This window comes from Anabas testudineus, chromosome 18 (assembly GCF_900324465.2).
Source record: "Anabas testudineus chromosome 18, fAnaTes1.2, whole genome shotgun sequence".
In the NCBI taxonomy this organism is placed as follows: Eukaryota; Metazoa; Chordata; class Actinopteri; order Anabantiformes; family Anabantidae; genus Anabas; species Anabas testudineus.
The window spans coordinates 28,853,115-28,873,353 of record NC_046627.1 but is presented as its reverse complement, the minus strand read 5'-3'; the positions used below and the strand labels follow the sequence as shown (position 1 = coordinate 28,873,353).

The 20,239-nt window shown below is 39.8% G+C and overlaps 1 protein-coding gene across 4 annotated transcripts in view; it reads left to right on the top strand.

Moving 5' to 3' along the window:
* Positions 1-20,239, top strand: part of afap1 (actin filament associated protein 1) — an 82,829-nt gene that overhangs the window by 13,940 nt on the left and 48,650 nt on the right. Inside the window, exon 1 of one of the 4 annotated variants that reach the window (XR_003298452.1) lies at positions 19,331-19,634. The exons of 1 other annotated variant lie outside the window; for it this stretch is intronic. Coding sequence is in view for 2 of the 3 variants with exons in the window: in XM_026352842.1 (XP_026208627.1) it covers positions 19,598-19,634 (37 nt within the window). In the remaining variant the exon portion in view is untranslated. Of the gene's footprint in view, positions 1-19,330; positions 19,635-20,239 lie in introns of those variants that run through there. 2 more of the 4 variants (XM_026352842.1, XM_026352840.1) reach the window with 2 other exon arrangements.

The window sequence follows — 20,239 nt, the reverse complement described above, 5'->3', positions numbered from 1 at the left end:
CAAGAGGGTAACTGTTCACATTCACATCTTTGAGCAAGTAAAAGTCACCAGTTAATCTGATAACTCTGCATGTATTTACATTGTGGGAGGAAGCCAGAATAGCTAAGGAAAAAACCAACGCAGACATGGGAAAAACATTCACAGAAAGGCACCCTGCAGCAGTGCTACTACACCATCGTGCCACCTTAATTATTAGTTACATTGTGTTAATGTCATTATAAAGGGAATCATCACTTATGTGTATTTTCATTAGAGAACATAAATTGGAGACTTCTCTGGCTTAGGAGTGAACATCAGATGTGTGGAATGAAAATAAAGTGACCTTATCACATTGAAATAAAGACAGAATCAGCATAAGACACTAGTTGACACAAAAATGAACTACAGAGATAATAATAAATTATGTGCTCATACCCAGGCTGAAGAAGTCACAGGATTATATCCACTTTTTTTACAAAGCCATTACTGGGCCATACATTTGGACAGTCATAGCCTAGCCAGTACAGTCCAGTCCCCTCTACTGCATTTAGGCAGTTTTAACCTTAATATCTTATACCTTTCATAGCTTTAATTCATTGAATGAACAGCATGGGGTGCAGTTAAATACCTCAAAAGCTTTAAAGTGGACCTAGGAGTTCAAATTATTTTGTTACATGTAGTGTTTCAAACGGTCAAGACATTCCAAGTATATTATTTATGCTGTTGGTGTACCTCTGACAGAACACTTTCTCAGTATATTTAAAGCCCACTTCCTTCAATGTGATCAGTAGTAAGCCCAAACCACAACATCAGTCATTCTATAGGGATGACATCTTATTACTAAACCATTTATTGTAAAAGATGATTATTGCAGCTTACTTTAAGTGCAGAACATCTGGAAAAGTAGTACTAAAAAGTAGAAAAGTAGTCCTGATAGAAGTGCAGTCAGTTCAGTGGGCCACAGGTGTAAATGAGAAACTTGTGCATGTGTGTGTGTGTGTGTGTGTGTGTGTGTGTGTGTGTGTGTGTGTGTGTGTGTTTGTGTGTGTGTGTGTGTGTGATTATGCAGAAAACCATGAAATTCCAAAGACTCACATACTTTTTCTTGCTGTATGTGTGAACATATGTGTTTCATGCGCAGCCCCTCTCCAACATTTAATTTATTCTAGCCCTGCGTGCTAACAGCTAGTCCGAAAGTTAATTTCATAAAACGTTTTTTCTTCATTCTCCATGTGTACATAGGATTGCTGAACATATATTTGTTGGTAGATTTATTATATTTATATAAATTTGAATGACTGGCAGTGTAGGTGTGTCCGTCTGCTGCCACAATGAAGTGTCTGTGCAGCAGCATTCTAGAGTAAATAACAGCTCTAACAACAGGGTGGAAAGCAGAGCTAAGCTTGAATAGAGTTTCACTCTACTCCATCACACAGGACACAGTCATGTCACCTCTTTAAGGTGAAGTGAGGGTTGGCAAATACAGCAAGTAAGCACGTTTTGTTTTTTTGTCATTTAAAAACACAATTGTACCAAACCTTATATAATTTAACAGTAGGCCTAACAGTAACCTCACTGTAGAAGTATAATGAGGTCTACATAGAGCTGCAATTAAATATTCTTTGACTGCTTGGTAAATTAGGGACTCAAATGGATACTCAAATGTGCTTGTCCTTCTACAACCAGTATTCAGTTTTGGTAGGAAAAGGGAAATGAACAGTGTCCACCACACCTCTGAAAATTGCAGTGTCTGTCATACAGAAAGCTGGAGTGCCTACATTATCTGAAAGGAACATCAGGCATGTAATCTGAATTTTTGGGAGGATACTCAACTGAATTAGGAAAGATGGTCCCAAAACTAGATTATATAATGTGTTGGCGAATACATTAACAACTACGGCAGGTTTAACTTGATGGTGTCGCTTAATAACTTTTACCAAATTTCAGATTTAACCAAATAGTTAAATGTTTACCACTGTAGCATGACATCATAACCATTCATACTAAGTAAGTGAGTAACAAACTTTTTTTTTTTGCTAATGGTAAATTTATGTATTAACATACATCAATAACTTAAATATAGATAATGCAAGAAGCTTTCCAAAAAAAAGTGAAATGATCTTATCTAGCCACGTTGTTCCACAGGTCATAGCTGGTGAACTACACTACAACAGCAGTGCTCATACAACATGAGCACTGCTGTTGTTTAGACTACCATGTTGCATCCTTGTGATTATGTGGTTTGTAAAAACTGCTGCATGGACTCTATCATGCACTGTGTCTTTCTCCATTTGTCTGGTGTGTACTATATGCATTAGTTAGGCAGACATGTGAAACTCATCACAATCTTCTTATTACCTCACCATCTTCTTTCTGATACTCCTTTTTTCCCTGTCATTAGGCTGTAAATCTGCACCTAGCACTTGGGATTTACTGCACAATTTGTGTCTTTAAAAATATGTGTTTCCTTTGGCACAATGTTTTCCCTTCAAATTCCTGCCAGGGAGGAAAATAACAAAATAATTTCAATTTTGTGGCTTGTTTTTTTAGTACTGGCTTTTCAGATGACGCTACCCTGGATGGAAGTTATCTACTTAAAGTAATATGCCAAGTGGTCATAATGAACGGATCTAACTTGTCATCTAATTATTCTATAACCTTCCTTACTATTGATTGTACATGGAATCTGTTTTTTTTCCTGGTACATAAATACTTACTTAGTGAGATGATACTCACTATGCACTTCCATCTTGAAAGTATCAGCGCACCAGAAATTGAATCCTAGTTTGTCCAACTTAAACTGAAAAAGCACATACAGTACAGTATCAAAGTGGTGCTTTGTTTACAACATTCTGAAACCCAATCCATTGATTTTCTGCCATTTGTCAAGGTCCAGATAATGATAGCATGAGGCTAAGAAAGGTACACTAAATGTTCTTCCTGGCTACATTGTATAGCTCTTTGTGAATCCAAAACCACGGTGAGGACAGACAGGAAATGTGACCCCTTTGGTGTGTTTTGTACCTGTTTGTGCCCAGAAAACCTACCCAAGGATACATTCACTAATCCTAGTGACCGTTCTAAAATCAACCATCTTAAAATTCATATCCACTTCACATTTGTTTAGCATGAACCTAGTTTACCACTTTATTACACAGGTCTGAAAATACTTTGCACTCCGACCTTAAGTTGCTGGATGAAACAGATATATAGTTTTAATTTCTGACTTATCTTGTGAACTAGTTGTATTCAAGCACAAGTGCAGATCTGTAGAAAATAGTGGATTTTAAGGTTGGATTTAAAAATTGCATTTTTGTGAGGATGTAAATGAGCTAAGTAAAAATTGAAAAGCCACCTTTAGTAATGATGTTGCACTGCCGTGTGGCAAAAGTTTAGCAGTGAATGGTGGATTATAGGTATAGCTGAATTGTGGTTTGCCTTGTGAAGCCACATCAAGCCAACCATCTGAAATGTTTCTTTGTTTGTTTTGTTTTTACTAGAACATTGCATGTTTCACGTTACTAGAGTAACTCTTTAATCAATCCCTTTACATAACCTGTTTTTGTTCTGTCATATAGACACAAGGGACACTTACTGAGGTTAGAGTTGCGCATAGGTGTTTAAACTATTGATCAGATAGTGTTCCGTAGCAGAACATTGTTTGTTTTTTCCTAACATGAATCATGTGGACTTCTGATTTGTCCTTATATGGTCCCATTTCTCATGTGGGTTTTTTCATCTCTCTTTGATGTTTTACTAGAGTGTGGTAGTTGTGTAGTTATTTACACTACTTATATTACATTGGGAAGAAAACTGTTTGAGATTAAATTTCAGCTTCAAACTAGTGTTTGTTTTTCTGTATTTCTTGGAAGAGGGAAAAAGGAAAAGCAATAGCATGCAAAGAAAGGGTGGGAGGCAAAGTCTCTGCATGAGGTTAGTGTGGTTGAACTGAATATCAGGATTGCCTTAAAAATGTATTTCCTTTCTTGATGTTTTTTAAGTTCCGTACTTTAATTGACTAGTGTGGAAAAAGTCATTCTCTAGGATCAGTGGAAATGGAATTTGCAGTCCAGCACTGGAACTGAAAAGCAGGTTCTCCAGTACTGAATGGTTCAAGTATTGAACTAACACACTGCTTTCTTTATTAATATTTGTTACTATAGTAGGGCATAAAACTGCAATTTTTTTTTTTTCTAAAGTATTCCACTAGAAATAAATAAATAAATAGTGTGTCTTGGTGGTGGTGCTAAATTTAAGGCTGTTAGATTATTTAAATGAAAAAAGGGGGTCTGCTTTTCTGAGTAGTAATAAATTTAATTAATGCATAGCTAAAAAAAACCTTATTTGGAAACCTGAATAACAACCTGTGCATTGCACTGTGATATTCTTTTCTAGTTTTTCTAGTCTAAGGCAGGGGTGTTCAACCCTGGTCCTTCGGCTTGTTTTCCAACTGCCCCTGTCCTACCCACTGCTGATTACCTGCCTTGGTCTGTTTTCAGCCAATCAGAAGCTGACAGCAGCTGTTTCCAGTCAGCTTCTGACTCTCATCCCAGCTGCTGTTGGCTGTTCCATTGAATGCTAAAGATCAGCCTGCAACCTGACAAAGCCAACTGAACTACATCATCTACGTAAGCACAGATTCAATTCTGAGTGCACTAAACTAGACACTCTCCTAACCTGGCTGTGCCTTGAGAAGAGAAACGCAACTCTAACTCCAGTTATACAAAGACTGGATGGCCCATAACAATGACCACATCACCTCATACTCTCCATTATCCCCCCACAAGACACCTGAAGGAATCTGGTCATAAGCCTTCTCTAAATCCACAAAGTACATGTGGACTGGGTCCCTTGATCCCTCAAGCAGGAACTGTCCTTGTCCTACATATGACATTGAAGAGGCATGTCAACTATGACAGCGCAACAATAAGTCTTCAGCATCTCAGGGCATATCTTGTCCAAACTTGGCGCCTGGTCATTTGACCTTGTTAGCTTTGTTACTCCATCAGAGACCCTTGCCAAGGAAATAAACGAGGCTTTCCCCAATACAATACTCTGACTATTTCTCAGAGGACTGTTCCGGTTAAGAAGTTCCACAAAGTGTTCCTTCCACCACCCAATAATATCCCAAGTCTGAGTGAGCAATTCTCCTTCCCTGGCTTTTCCCTTCTGAGTCATCTAATGGTTTACGAGAACCTCCTTAAGGCCAACTGAAAGTCCTTCTTCATAGACTCTCCAAACTGCATTTTTGTTTCTGTGACCACCTGAGCTGCCAAATTATTGATTATTGATCTAATGCCTAGGGTTTTCTGGTACCATTTACATTTGTGAACAACCCTATGGTCAAACATTTTGGCCAGTCCACAACTAGCACAGAAGTCAACAAAGCACCACTCAGCTTCAGATTAGGTAGGTTGTTTCTCCCAGTTACTCCCCTCCAGGTTTCTCCATCATTGCCCATGTGAGTATTGGTCCCCTAAAAGACATAAAGTCCCCAGGTGATGCCCTATCCAGACCCCCATCTATAGCCTCCAGGAAGGGTGGATATTCCGAACTGCCGTGTGGCAGTGGAGAGTCAGAGCCTTCTTCAAATGCAGGACAGGACCCTCTTGTTCCTTATCCCTAGAGCCAGCTTATGGAGTCAGGGGGCCCCATTTACCTTGTTTAGGGCATGATGCCTTGAGACCAAAGAATTATGCATTGAGTTTTTATTTATTGCTTTTAGTCTTTTCCCTCTTTGCCCCAAACAAAACAGCTCCCAGGATCGCTGAGACACTCAAACTTCTCCACCATGTTAAGTTGGTGGTCAGAGGAATTTTCTTTTTATTAAATATATTTTATATAATTGTCATTATTTGCCAAATCAACATTGTCTGAACAATGACAGCTTCCAAAAAACCTGCTTCTAGTGAGACAAACAGCTGCTGTCTTTTCTTTGTATGTGAGACTGAATAACTTTGGAGATAATAAATTACACATTCCTCCTTTGCACAGTTCAATATACGCAGGATTTGTTTGTTTGTTTCTGGTATGAGTATTACATTAGTAAGTCAGTTTAGAGACTTGTCCTTCTGTCACATTATACAGTAGTTTAGCATTTAGCATGATCTGATTTTAAGTTTCATAGGATTGTTTTACAGGTGGCATTAAAAGTTAGGTTCAACAACACATTAAAGCCTAATTTCAAGTTTATATTAATAATCCAAATAATAATTATACTGAAATCATTCCATCAAAAATTAAAACTTAAAAATATAAACTAATATGCACAGTGCAGCAAGATATTATTATCATGTGAGTAATACTATTAAAACAAAATAACTAACTGGAATAATAACCAGTGCTTAAAGTGTTCAGTTGCATGTATGAACTGCTGAGACTGGTTTCCAGACAGCTGGAATTTGGCTCAGCACTGGTTGGCTAGTTGGAACCCGCTCTGACCACTTTGGAGCCAATGATGTGTGGCGCTACGCGCACACACATGCATACACACACACAGATGAACTTGGTTACAAACTGAATAAGGCTTGTGCTCAGTTTCCTACCTGCGTGCCAAACCGAAACATCAGCCAGCATGGCGGGTGGCTGGGGTGTGTGTGTGCGCGCGTCTGTGAGTTTGTGTGAGTTTAATACCAAACACAACACAAACACACATTCAAATGACTCCCAGCAACTTTGTACGTTATAAATACCATGTGACAGTAAGCTGAAGAAGGATGATGAAACATCCTCCGCACTCCAGGCTGTGTCCCACCTCCTCCACCCTCTGTATTCCTCTTGGACTAAGTGGAAAGAGATGAAGTCATCTCTCTTCATTCCATCCCTGGGATCACCCACCACATTGCAGAGTATATGGCTTTTATGTTGCACTGATGTGATTCCATGTGCATAGAGAATACTGTTGCCTACTCACTCCACTGTAAAAGAAAAAAAACCCTAATGACAGAATTTCCCCCAAATAAGCTAAATTTCTTTAAGCAAAACAACTTTTTATTTAAGACAATAAAGTTCTGGGAATTGGGAACCTGGATTGAATATGTCCTACTGGCTGATTTGAGAGTTCTTTAGGGCTAATATTTATCATGCAGGGATTTTGTTACCTAGTTTTCCAAGAAAAGCTTTGATGTGATGTCATTTCTTCTGTCTAGAGCAACCAGGCCATGCTGATCCACTAGTGTGTGCAGTTGTTGAATCTGGAACTTGGAACTTGATCTCTTGCAACTAGTGTCGTATTAACCCACTAGGGGGCCTGAGGCACATATGAACTATGCACTATGGGCCCCCATGAGACCCCTCTACCTGTTAATAGTTGGATTATGTAACTTGTTATTGACAGCAGCCACTGTGGCCACAATAACAGGACAATGCTGTGCTGAATTTCCCTTCCTTCTATTATTCTCTTGAGTCAGCCACTATAAGAACATTGGCACCAGGCAACGTGAACAACTCTTTCAAATAGCAGGATACAACAAATACAAGCATGCTAGCTTTTTGTGATACAACCTTGAAATGGTCATTTGTGGCATTCTGGTGTGACTTAGTGATAGTAGTTAGACAGCAGACTTAACCAATCCTGAGAGTACTGAATCAAGGAAAAATGTATTATGTTCCTCACAATCTCAGTTTTGTGTTTGTGGAGGAAGTAGCCTTTTGTTCTTCTAGCAGCTGAAAGCTTTTTATGTTCAATGTGTGCGTAATATATACACTACACAAGAAAAAAAAAAGTGAATGACAAAACCAGAAGAGCTGAAATGCTACCCAGGATGCTCTCTGTTTCAGTAGCCACAGCTTGATCCCACCCACTTTTCTGTCACTCTTCACTGAACCATCTGGCTCTGCAGAAATTATTGCGAGTGCAACTGTGTGTGAGCAGCTGCAAGACATAACAAATCACCAGATTGTTATTGTGTGTGTGTGTGTGTGTGTGGATGGGTCTCATTAAAAATGTATGAGCAAGTGGACAAACAGCCCGGATGGTAACAGGAAGCTGACTCATTCTGTTTTGTCAGTTTTGTAAATGCAGAGGTGGAGCTGGATAGGAAATACATTTTCTTTTGTTGTGCTATTACTGCTGCAGCTACAGTACATTCAAATATACCAACAACATTTACTTAACTCTGCAAGTTGCTATCAGCCATCACTATTGTCATCAAAATAAAACTTACATTTACATTGAGTCTTTTGGCAGATGCTTTTATGCAAAGTGGCTTACAAGTGAGGTACAAATAATTCTAATTTAAGGAGAAAAACATTAGTACTCGAGGAAAAACTGTTTCCATTTCATGAGGTGTGAGTGCAAGATTTTTTTTCTTTTAGGATTTAAGTGAAAGGTGCAAGATAGTTCCGTATACAGCAAATTTTTGAAAATGAGGAGTGAGGCAAGGTAGGTTGTTCCAGCATTGTGAAAGCACTGAGCTGATCTTGCACCTCATGAAACAGAAACATTTCAACATTTCTATAGCACTTTAATGTTTTCTCCTTGACTTTATTTGACTTGATACTTTTCTTGCTTTGGACCTCATTTGTAAGTTATTTTGGATATAAGCTCCTGCTAAATTACCAATTATCAGTTCAAATTACATTGGCAAGTAAAGTATGTGAGCCCTTTGGAATGACCTTGTTTTCTGTATTAATTGGACAAAAGTGATCTGATATTCATCTAATTCACGAGTATAGACAAACACCATGCAGTGGAGCTGATAACACACAATTATGTTCTTTCATTTTATTACTGGTCAAACCTTTAAAACATTCAAAGTACTGATGGAAAACAATTATTGAACCCTGGTTGATAGCTCAACCATAACTGTTTGAGACCCATTTAGCATCAGCTACTGACTGGCAGTTTTTTTTAAGGCTTCTTTCTTGCTTTCTAAAGCTGCCAGTTACACTTGTACAACATTACAACAGAGAAACTTAAGCTCAGCCATGGTTTTAGAAGTTATTTCCCAGTATCTCTATTGTGCTGACGCCTGGGCTGTGACTGGGTCATTTCAAGAGGCAGATTTTTATAACTCATTTTATAGTAGATTTACTTTAATGCTTAGGGTTATTGTCCTGCTGCATCACCCAACCCACACTATGACATTATCTTGTAGGAAAGCTTGATAAACAGGGACATTCACATTCCTGTCCATGATGGCAACCTCTCCAGTTCCAGAGGCAAAGGCCTTAAATTCTGATGCTCCCCCTACCATACTTTGGATGATGTTTTCATGTAAGTTTTCTCTTTTTACACCATATGGAGGTATGTGGACCAATTTTGCCTTATTTTCATCAACCGAGAAATACGGTGGACAGACCAAACAAAAAAGAAAATCCAACTTTTGCAATGCAGTCAGAGCCCAGACCTTAAACCAATAGAGATGCTGTGGAATGAGATCAAGTTGGTCATTCAGACTAAATGTCTGGTCTAGGTCTAAGCTCAAACACCTCCCTCAACTGACTGACTGTATGTGTGTGTCAAAATAATATGAAGTACTGTGCTATCCAGATACAAGCCTCATTGGATCTGGACCCAGATTAGATCTTGGGGAAATTGTTGTCTGGACAGCTGCATTAGATGGAGGGACTACTGTAGGATGTTGTTGTCTTGTTCAAGGACAACTCGACATATAGCCAGGAGGAACCAGGAATCAAACCATTAACCCTGGGGTTTATAGATGACTTCTCTACCAACTGAGCTAACTGCCACCCCCAACAGTAGCCACAATGGCCGAACAAACAAAATATTAAAGGAAATCTTTAAATTCTGTACTTAATATAATGTAAAGACAAAAATCCCCATTGGTCTTTCATCAGTCAGTAGTCTTTGTGTTTTGTATACTTAATGGGATAAGAATTGTCTGATTGCATGCACACACAAACACAACATCACTGCACGGGGTGAAGAGAGGGTCAATCAGTGCAGTAATGAAGGAGGCTTGTTTAAATTTCCTGTGTACTGATTGGTAACAGCCTTCTTTTTACAGGCCTGATGTTACATGCACACACATACACTTCGACGACTCTAAAGAGGGAAGCCCCCTGTGCTGCGTGAACCCGAGACACTGCCATCTTCTCCTTTTACTGTCTGTTTTCACCATTAGCTCAGGTGAAATACAGCAAGCTATAAAATGTTTTGTTACAGCAAGTCAAGCTACCAACCAAGGTTTGAGTGCTGACTTTAGGGTCTTTTCATTCAGGTGTTAAAAAATTTTGAGGGGGGAATATGAGAATCAAAGGTCATCTGACGTGGGTAGGGAGTAGTTTAAGGTTCGTCCAAGAGTGTAGAGGATGGAGTAGGAGATTACGAGTTATTGTCATAGAGAGCGGAAGGGTTAGAGGTTAGGGCTGGTTAAGGTTGAGAATTTTAGGAAGTATGTTGAGGCTTGAGGCAGTTTTTAGGAACAGTTGAAGGGTTTTTTGACAGTTTAGTTGTAGCTTCAGAGCAAATTAGATCTGGTGCATAGAAGGTGAAGGTCTTCTGAGGGGGGTGTAAGGGCTTAAGGCTATTTTGTTACTTTAATATGGTCTTTTACAGAATTGAAGACCTCTTTAAAAGAGGGCAGGTTGAAAGGTAAAGACTACTAGTGTTAAGCTTTCTGTTTTTAGAGGTCCTGAATGGCTGAACAAGGGATTTTCAAGGCTATAGGAGGGCAAAGTGATATTTTCTCTGTTGTAAAACCTAGGAAAAAACAGCAGTGGCTCCAAAGATCTTTCACCGCTATGTAGTGCACTTTGACATCGAACAAAACACTTATGGCACCTTGCACCACCTCTAGCTGTGCAGTGAGGATGAAGTAACATATTTAAAATGGGAAATCAACAACAGGTATATGTTGGAATTAATATAAAGAGGTACATAAAGAATTGCATTTGCAAAATTGTCAGTTAACAAATATATAAATTGTATCAGGTAGACAGAAAGCGATGGAAGCTGGTTTTGCAGAACCCCTTCACTGTCACCTAGTAATTACAGGTGGATGGAGCTCAAACATTTGTTGGAATTGTCTCTACGTTTTTTGTAACCCTCACTACCTGACTGTGGAGAGACTGTTGGCTCTGGTGGTAGTCATGCATCTTTGACTCTGGTATGAGGAAAGAACTTTGTGCCAAGCTTCATTCATCAATCTGCCAATTTAACATAGCTTTACAGAACACAGAAATTTATGCCATAAAATATGAGCAGAGGGCTATCAAGTTTCAAACATTTGCTTAGTCACTATGGAGCTAAATTGGGGCCACATGTGTTATCAATTTGAAAGATAAAATTGTTAATGAAAAGCTAAAATTTTAAACTGAAAGTTACTGTACTGGTATAGTTTCCACCAACACAATATTATAGCTACACCCTCTTGGCATTCACATGAGCACTGTTTGTGTTTCCTCCTTCCACACCTAAAAAAGAGAGCAAATTTCAGAAGTCATGCACTTGTTATTTCCTTTCTGCCAAAAAGTTGGCAGAACACAGCAAACAGTGTCCTTGAAGCTCACAATTCTGGTTGTTTTGTAGGTTACAAGGTTGGCAAATATGGTTCCCTGAAAGACAGCCTGCTATTCAACCTGTGGAAATTAGGATTTCAACAGTAATGGAAAAGTGTACTCAATTGATACAACTTAACCAGACATTAACATAAAGGTAAAAAAAAAAATCCTAAGCGTGGTATTTCCTGACCTTGAAGAAAGTCTCCTTACCATCATTTTCCAGAGCTTTTAATTGTGTTACACAGTCTTTTAGCTAATTTCTCATGGTTATTTTGACATGCTTTGAGGACTTTTACTTTTAATAAATGTTGCATATAGTATATAATTAGAGACAGATAATATATCAAGGCAATGACCTGATGATTGGAAAAGATCTCCACTACAAAGGCAAGGTACAAAGGCAAGGAAAGGAAGTGTGTGAAGCAAACTAATTGGGTTAAGACTCTTTGTTTTGGCTGACCGAAAAACACGGCTGCACTTCAGATTTCTCAGCTTACTGGTACAAATCCACATTTCCAGCTGGAGGTGGACATTGCTTCCATCTGTGCTATGTTAATTTCTAAACCCCAACCACTTTTACAAATAGGTACCGAAAACAGTTCTACAAATGCATAAAATGTATTTTCTATGATACAAAATACAACAACTTTAAAAAGCTAGAACCTGAGAATGTTTGGCAGTTTTGCTTAAAAAACACTAAAACTGATTCAATTATTTTTTTTGGCTCTTCCTTGCAGATTCTTTATAAACTAGCACTGTTGCCTCACAGCAAAAAGGACCTGGGTTTGAATTCACGAGTCAGCCGGGGGCCTTTCTGTGTGGATTTTGCATGTTCCCTCTGTGTCTGAGTGGGTTTTCTCTGGGTACTTCAGCTTCCTTCCACAGTCCAAAGACATGTTAGGTTAATTGGTGACTCTGCATTTCCAATAGGTGTGAATGTGAGTGTGAATGTTTGTCTCTGTATGTTGGCCCTGTGATAGTCTGGAGACCTGTCCAGGGTGTACCCTGTCTCTTGTCTAATGACATCCGGGATTACCTCCAGTACCCCCACAACCCTTAACAGGAAATGGGGTTAGGGAGGTGGATGGATGGATACACTACAAACTGGCAACCATCCATATAAATAGGCACATTTCTCAGCAGAGCAGATCCTAAAAGTAAACAGTATGGTTAAACACAAACATCACTGGCACTGCCATTGCCCTGTTCAGACAGAGTGAAGTCCATCTCTCCACATACATTACTTTAGGCTAACATAGATGTCTATCCATTTTCTGACATGTATCCCGAATAAGGTTGCATGGCAGCAGATTCAGCAAGGGAATCCAGATTTCCCTCTCCCTAGCCACGTTCTCCGAATCCACCTATGGGATCTTGAGGCGTTACCAAGCCAGATGAGATATATAATCTCTCCAGCTTATTCTGGGTTTACTCTGAGGTTTCCTCCCAATTGGACATGCATGGAAAACCTTTAGTGGAAGGCATCCAGGAGGCATCCTACTAAGATGCCTCAACAACTGGCTCCTTTTGATGGAATGGAACAGCAAATCTTCCCTGAGCTGCCTTCAAATATCTGAGTTCTGGAAGGAAGCTCATTTTGGCTGCATGAATTTGCAGTCTCATCCATTTGGTTATTACCCAAAGCTTGTGACCACAGCTTGTGACTGAGCTTTGCTTTGTGACTCTAAAACCACAACAATTTGGTTCTGTACTTAACTTTCTATCCCTAATTTCAAATTTTATATGAAGCCCTTCTTGAAGAATAGTGTACATACATAGTGTCCCATTCCAGTACTGACCAATATAAAAAAATCCACAGAAAGCAGAACAGGGGTGGCCTACCCTGGTCCTCAAGAGCCTCAGCCCTGCTTATTTTCCAACTATTTCTGCCCTACCCTCTGCTGATTACATGGATCAGGTGTGTTCAGCCAATCTGAAGCAGGAAATGCAGAGATAGTTGGAAAACAAGCAGGACTGTGACTCTTAAGGACCAGGGTTGGCCACTCCTGAACCAGAAGCTCCAGAAAAATCTTTTGTACAAGCATACACATTATGTACTTTTACACACACACAGACACAGACACACAATTATATACCTATCCACATGGCCATATAGACATGGTTACAGTCACACTCATGCCTTCCTGCACTCACAGTAAACTCACTCTGGTGAAGATGCTAATGATAATGATGATGGGACTTCCAGACTTGGACATCAGAGCTGGCTCGCTTTTCAACTGCAACGCACTGTGACTTGAGATTTATAATAGTTTGACGTCAGCATCTCTCACACACTTCCCATGAAGAAATGTGAGCCTGTGGTTTGACTATGTATGTACATGTGTGTGAGAAATAATACTGTTTGCACTGCTAACCAGTGATTTGAAACACAGTTAAGACTGATTTCTCTGCACCCATCAGATTTCCAAGTGTCTGAACCTCACAAAAGTAAAAGCATTTAACTATGGCCTGTGATGTTATAACCCTGCAGTAACTTAATGTGAACCATGTGGGTGTTGTATTAATATGCACAGGCACATACACAAGACATTTATAGAAATATAAATTCAAATGCACATTCTGCAAATAAAACATACATGCAAACATGCATACATAGTTTTACCCATGTAGAGTGCATTACTACATTACAGCAAAAAGAATACTGTATAGAAATACACAGACTATTTCCTTTTCCTTACTAATGGGTGTTACTATATTGTGTCTGGCACATATGGAAAACAGACACAATCCAGTTTTGAAAAGAAACACACACAAGTGATTTAGCTTGCTACTGGACATGTTGGCAAAGAAGAGCTGCATGTTTGAAGGTGGAGCTGATACTCTGCAGCCTGTTGTAACACAGCCACCACAAGGTCTGTGATCCAGAGGAATTTTTTCTGTCTTCACCCACATTCCAGCCTCATGGCTCTGAGATGTTTTAACACTTTGCTCAAAGTTTGCTGTGGCATAATTGACTTTGTGACATTAAATATGACCATGCAATGTATTTAGGATAAATCATTAGGAAATCAATAATGCTTCCTTAAACTTAATTTTAAACATATTTTTGCTTTATATACGTCCTATCTTTTATAATTATTATAAGACACATCAGCATAAATATTAGCTCTGATTTTTTCTGATACTTTACTTCTCATTTAACATTGATGCTGGTGACCATAAACCAAACTTTGGTTAAATATGGTGCATTGTCAACCAACATGAATGTGTCTTTGCTTTAATTCAATTTGGTCCATTGATCCAGATTACAGTATGCAATGCATATGACAGAAACTTCTACTGGGTAATTTCTCAGTGTTTTATTAAAGAAGAGATGAATGAATTTGGAGTGGGTGAGAGTGAAATTGGGGCACAGCGTTAAAAAGAATGTAACATCACTACTGACAGTGAATAAACAGAATTTTAATCCAACCTTCAGCTCAGAGGTATATTATCTTGTTAGCCCATTGTTTTGATTTAATGGCATCTTTCCTGTTGTAGTCCATTCACTATGGGCAGTATTGATGTTTCCAGAAGCATCACACAGTTGTTTTATCCTAACCACTTTTCCTCTTAAGGGTAGCAGGAGTATTGGATCATATCCCAGCTGTCATTGGATGAGAGGCAGGATACAGCCTGGACAGGCTGCCAGTCTATTACAAGGCTGACATAGAGCCAGACAAATCACACAGTTGTTTTGTAAAATCTTAGATTTACCAATCTCCCATGAACCCAGTACAGATGTTCATCCTGTTTCCTAAGTTGAGACTCGTATTGTGGCATCTTTGTATTAGATAGCAAAAGTGGCCAAAAATAATAACTATTGCTACTTTAAATATCAATACTACTTTATTTAGCATGCAAATTGTCTTTGAAACAGATCTGGTTTTGCTGTCCTCTGTTTCTGTAAAGGTTTGATTTCTTTCTACTTATAAATTAACCATGTATTTTCATTATGAGATGTCGCAGGTAGGGTCAGGGGCACAGAAGGGTAATTTAAGCAGGACACGCCTAGCCTCTCATACCAGGGAGACCCTTCATAATGATCCCATTGATGAATGGATTTTAAGACCTTTTCTTCATCTGACCATCTTGTCATGCAGTGAGCACTTGGCATTAAACACTTCCATTTCCTTTAAGTTACTGAGAAGACCTAGAGGGTAATTGGTTCTGTTTGCTAACCACTTGCCTATTTTTTGTCAATTCTTTTGGATCTCACATACTCACAATCATTCTGTCAGTCCCAGTAGATGTATTCATCAGTTTGGTGTGACCCTGCGTCTCTGGTTTCCCATCAGTCCCTCCACCATTGGCACCGTGGGGACAAGGCTTGCTTTGTCTCAAATACAAAATATGTGTCTTCATTCAGTGAGGCAAATTGGAGAGGGGGGTGCATTGAGAAACTGTTATTCATTCCAAGTCAGACTTCTGACATATGACACTGCAGTAGTTACTGGGTCACTTGGATCAGCGAGGTCTTTTGTCAGCAGGAGCTCAGTATAGTACAGGATAGGATAACAACAAAACATCTATATTATGTAGAGGTACTGCTGCTTTAATAGGATGTGAATTAAGTTTATAAAAAATACAGCATTTACATTGGAAATGAACATTATCCGAGGTCCATTAACTGTGGTCAAGACATAACTTGGCTGGGAAAAAGACAGGGTCAAAGACAGACCTTCAAGACAGCCATGTCAACGACAAAGATGTCCAAGGCATCACAGAGCATGTTGTACATTTACATGTATGCTTAGTCAAATGTAGCAAATATTTTTGCTTGTATTGGCTATCTGTTAAGTCTTGTTTAAATCAGGTTAGGTTAGGGTAAGGGATTTAGTTGTGATGGTCAAGGTTAGGGCAGTGTATGTGAATAAGTGTCCTCACAATCATAGATAAACCATATATAGATAAACCAATCATAGATAAATCATAGCATGTGTGTGTGTTTCTTCTCAGTGGGGTGTCTTTACAACATGACAGGTTGATGGCTAACCGGGGCAGGGAAGGGCCCACGTTATTAAAGTATCTCAATTTCTGTTAGATTTAATCTCAGTCAGGGGGCCAAACACTGATGTCACTGTTGACTTTTATACAACGGAGCCAAGCCAGCATCTAACCAGTGAGAGATTTCACTGAGATCGCACACAAACAGACAGACTCACGCACACACACAACAAAAAAAAAGTATGTGTGACTTCAGGCAGAGTGAAGAATTTGTTGAAAGTTACAACACATGCTTTTTCACTGTAATCCAGCCATTTTTTCATCGCTCATCATTTCAACACACACAAGTGTTCAACACACACTCCCTCTCCATCATCAAAACTCCCCCTGATAAGAGTTTCATAGCTCAACTAAAAATTCTCCAGCTGGATTGCTCCACTGAAGACGTGAGGGTCATCTGGCCTGCATTCTGCCCTGCAATCCTCCACAATGAACAGAACCACCTTCCTTTGCCCACAAAAACAGCCCAAACCTCCCTATCCACTTGTGTTTAAGCTCATCTGGCCTTGTTATTTTCAGACCGGCAAAGTGGGTTTTAATAGAGATACAATCTGGAGGGTTTTTAGGTTCAGATTAGCCAGCCATTTGTTTTGACAGGCATGTCCGAAGCAGTTGTCTCCAACCACAATCTCTGTGTGTGTGTGTGTGTGTGTGTGTGTGTGTGTGTGTGGCCCTCTATTGCCTGTTGTGCTGAACTCAAGGCTCTTTTTTCCTGAGGAAAGTGGCCAAACTATGACCCAGAGTCAAGGCGAAGGACTAAAGTTACATTTCAAAAATGTAACAGATGAAGAATTAAAGTGGCATAAGTGAATATTTTTCTATCAACAATGGATTCATGTTTTAAGTGAAAGTTCTCACTTATAATAACCTACAAATAATTATTTCACCCAATTCTGCAGTTCCTCTCAGCTCTGTGGAAGCTTTGAGCCTATTTAGCTAATTGTTTTGGTTGTATTTAGTTTTAGTTTAATTCAATATGCTGTTCTCATTAACTGATTTCCTGAGACTCTTTTCAGCATGTAAGCTCTGATAAACCCACTTTATGCTACCTGCTCAGCATCAAAATAGATGTGTACTTACTAGCTGAAGATCTACTGAGACAATGTTGATAATGGAGCAACTTTGTCATGAGATTTAGTGACCCCCTTTAGTTTTTGCAAAAAAGCAACAATTCTACATGTGGCAACTTTTTGGGTACTAGATACATTAACCCAGTAAAACTGCCCAGTGAATGTTTTCTTTGGTTAGATGGGTCTGTTGTTTATAATGATCAAAAACACTGACAAACAAATGGTCTTCTTTATCACATTTTTTTGGCATAAACTCATCTGGCCTGGACTTGGACTAGTCTTGGACTTGACATAGGTAGACTTGACTATAGCCCTGCTGTTAGGTGGACCAAATGTCCAAATGACTGCTAATGGTTCTCTGTGTCTGCTGCATGTGCAAAAATGTTGGCAAAGAATGAAGTGTTGTCTAACAGGTTAGCTATGGCAACTTATTTTGATGACTCCACCCCAATTAAGAAAAAGAATTCAAATCAAGCTCTGGCAGTAGTTTGTTGACAGACCTACAAAATTAAATTTTTAAAGATTTCCAAAATACGAATAAAATATATTTAAAAAAGCCAGTTGGAGAAAGTTAGTGTTGTTTCCACCTCTGGCTCTTCATAGCACCTTTATATCATCATACAGTAACTAATGCCCCTCAGCACTCTACAGAAAACTGTTATGAATACACTGCTAAACAGCGTGCTATCAACTAAAATATGGTGCTGAGCACCACACACATACGTATATTTCCTACAGCTCTAGGTCAGTTACAGGAACATTACAGTGATTATCCTTTAGGGAATAACAGCCTGTGCCATTCTGTGGTTGTCCTTGAACTAGCAGAACTCATAGGTGAGCCAGGACATTATTATTTTCCCTTCACACTGTTTGAAATAGTGCAGTCCTGTAAAGAAAAGCACAACAAAAACAAACAAAACCAAAACCCATTGCATAGCCTCAGTCTGACTCCCCCCTCTCCTCTACCACCTCATCACTTGGTGGCAGATGGGATATTGAACTCAGGCTGCCTCCTCACCCCTGGGATGGAGAGAATCAGCATCTTCTGGTAATGGCTTGTAATTAGGGAAGTCAGTCTCCCTCTGTCTGGGTTAAATGTTTATTTCCTTCCCTCCTGTATGTGGCCTAACCTCAACAAAGTGTCATTAAAGCTGGTTATGACCAATCTGCAGCTACAGAGGTGGAGTTCATGTTGATAAGCTGGGTCTCATGTGTACGCCATCAAAATTACAAGCAGATATTAGTAAGGAGCTCACAAAGTCAAAGACTTTTTGCAGGACTGTTTAAGACTCATGGTATGAATGTGAGAGACTTACAGGATAAAGAATTAAAATTAAAGAAATGCTGGTGCTGACTATCCATACGGACAGAGAGGAAGAGGAGGGATGGCAAAAGAAAAGAGGAGGAAGGTGCTGCCTTCATGTACACTCAGCTAAGTCTCATTGTGACACTGGAAAATAAAGTTGATTAGACATTCTGTCTTTCAGCATTGAAAAGAAAGACAACGTGTAAATCTCTTTATGTAATAAATAATTATACTAAATACATATATTATACCATCATTATAAACTGCTGTAGGTCTACTTGATATAGTAATAAACATAAGCCTTCAAAATTACAAAACAAAATGTGAAACGTACAAATTCCGTTTTTTAGTGTAAATGCACTATCCGGCGAAGGAGTGTCCATATTTCCCACTGTATTTCAAAGCAGCACAACTATCCATGTAGGCAGTTTGCAGGAGAGAGAGCGAGCGGGGCAGAGAGACATCTGGACACACAGGGGGAGGAGGAGAGAGGGCACACTGAGGAGGAGGAGGAGGAGGAAGAGGAGGAAAAGGAAAAGGCTCCGCAGAAAACGTTTGAAAGACACCGAGAGACGTTTCCCAGGCCGGCTCGGTAGAGAAGGAGGTTAAACAGGAGGTTAAACAGGAGGTTAAACAGGAGGTTAAACAGGAGCTGGAAAACAGCGGCACAAACCTAGTGTGCGCGTGTCTGTAGGTGTGCGTGGATTTTTACCGCTGGGCACGCGCCTGCGTCCTGTGCGCGCGCTGATTAGATGAGTTGGAGCTCACGATGAGGAGCGACCCTGTTCTGTTCACTGCCAGCAGGGGTGAGTGCTCAACCTGCACGGATCCTTCCTTCCTTGTTTCCTTCCTTCTTCCTTTCTGTTTGCTCGAACCGTTATTCGTTTAAACTTGTTTTCCCACATTGAAAACGCGTTTCTGGAGTCTCCTAATTTCCCATAATGACCGTATACAAGTCGGGTTTACGAGCTGCTAACTTAGTTGCAGTTTGTCGCCATATCCTTAGGTTTTTTAACGTTTTCTGCTTGTTGTCATTTATGCTTCTGTGGAACTTTTTAGCTTATATTTTAGTGTGAGCGCCTTTAAAATGCTGTGTGGCGACTCGTGTTCCTCAAAGGAATAATGCGTCGTGAGTAAAGGACGGGACAGCTCCAGGAAAGGACTGATAGAAGTGAACGTCGGCACGGATCGGTGCTGTAGCGTGTTAGCGCCGCTCCGCTCGCGGCTCGGCGACGTGGGCGCGCGGCGTCGCGCACGCGCCTCAAAGAGCAAGTGTTGACATTAGAGTGAAAAGCGAGGTCACGAAAGGTCAGCTGGTTTCTGGACCGGGACAGGGAGCCGGGCTGGAGGGAGGGATTCCAGGGAGGGGACGCTGTGGGGAGACAGTTGGCTCCTGGCAGCGTCTGTAGGG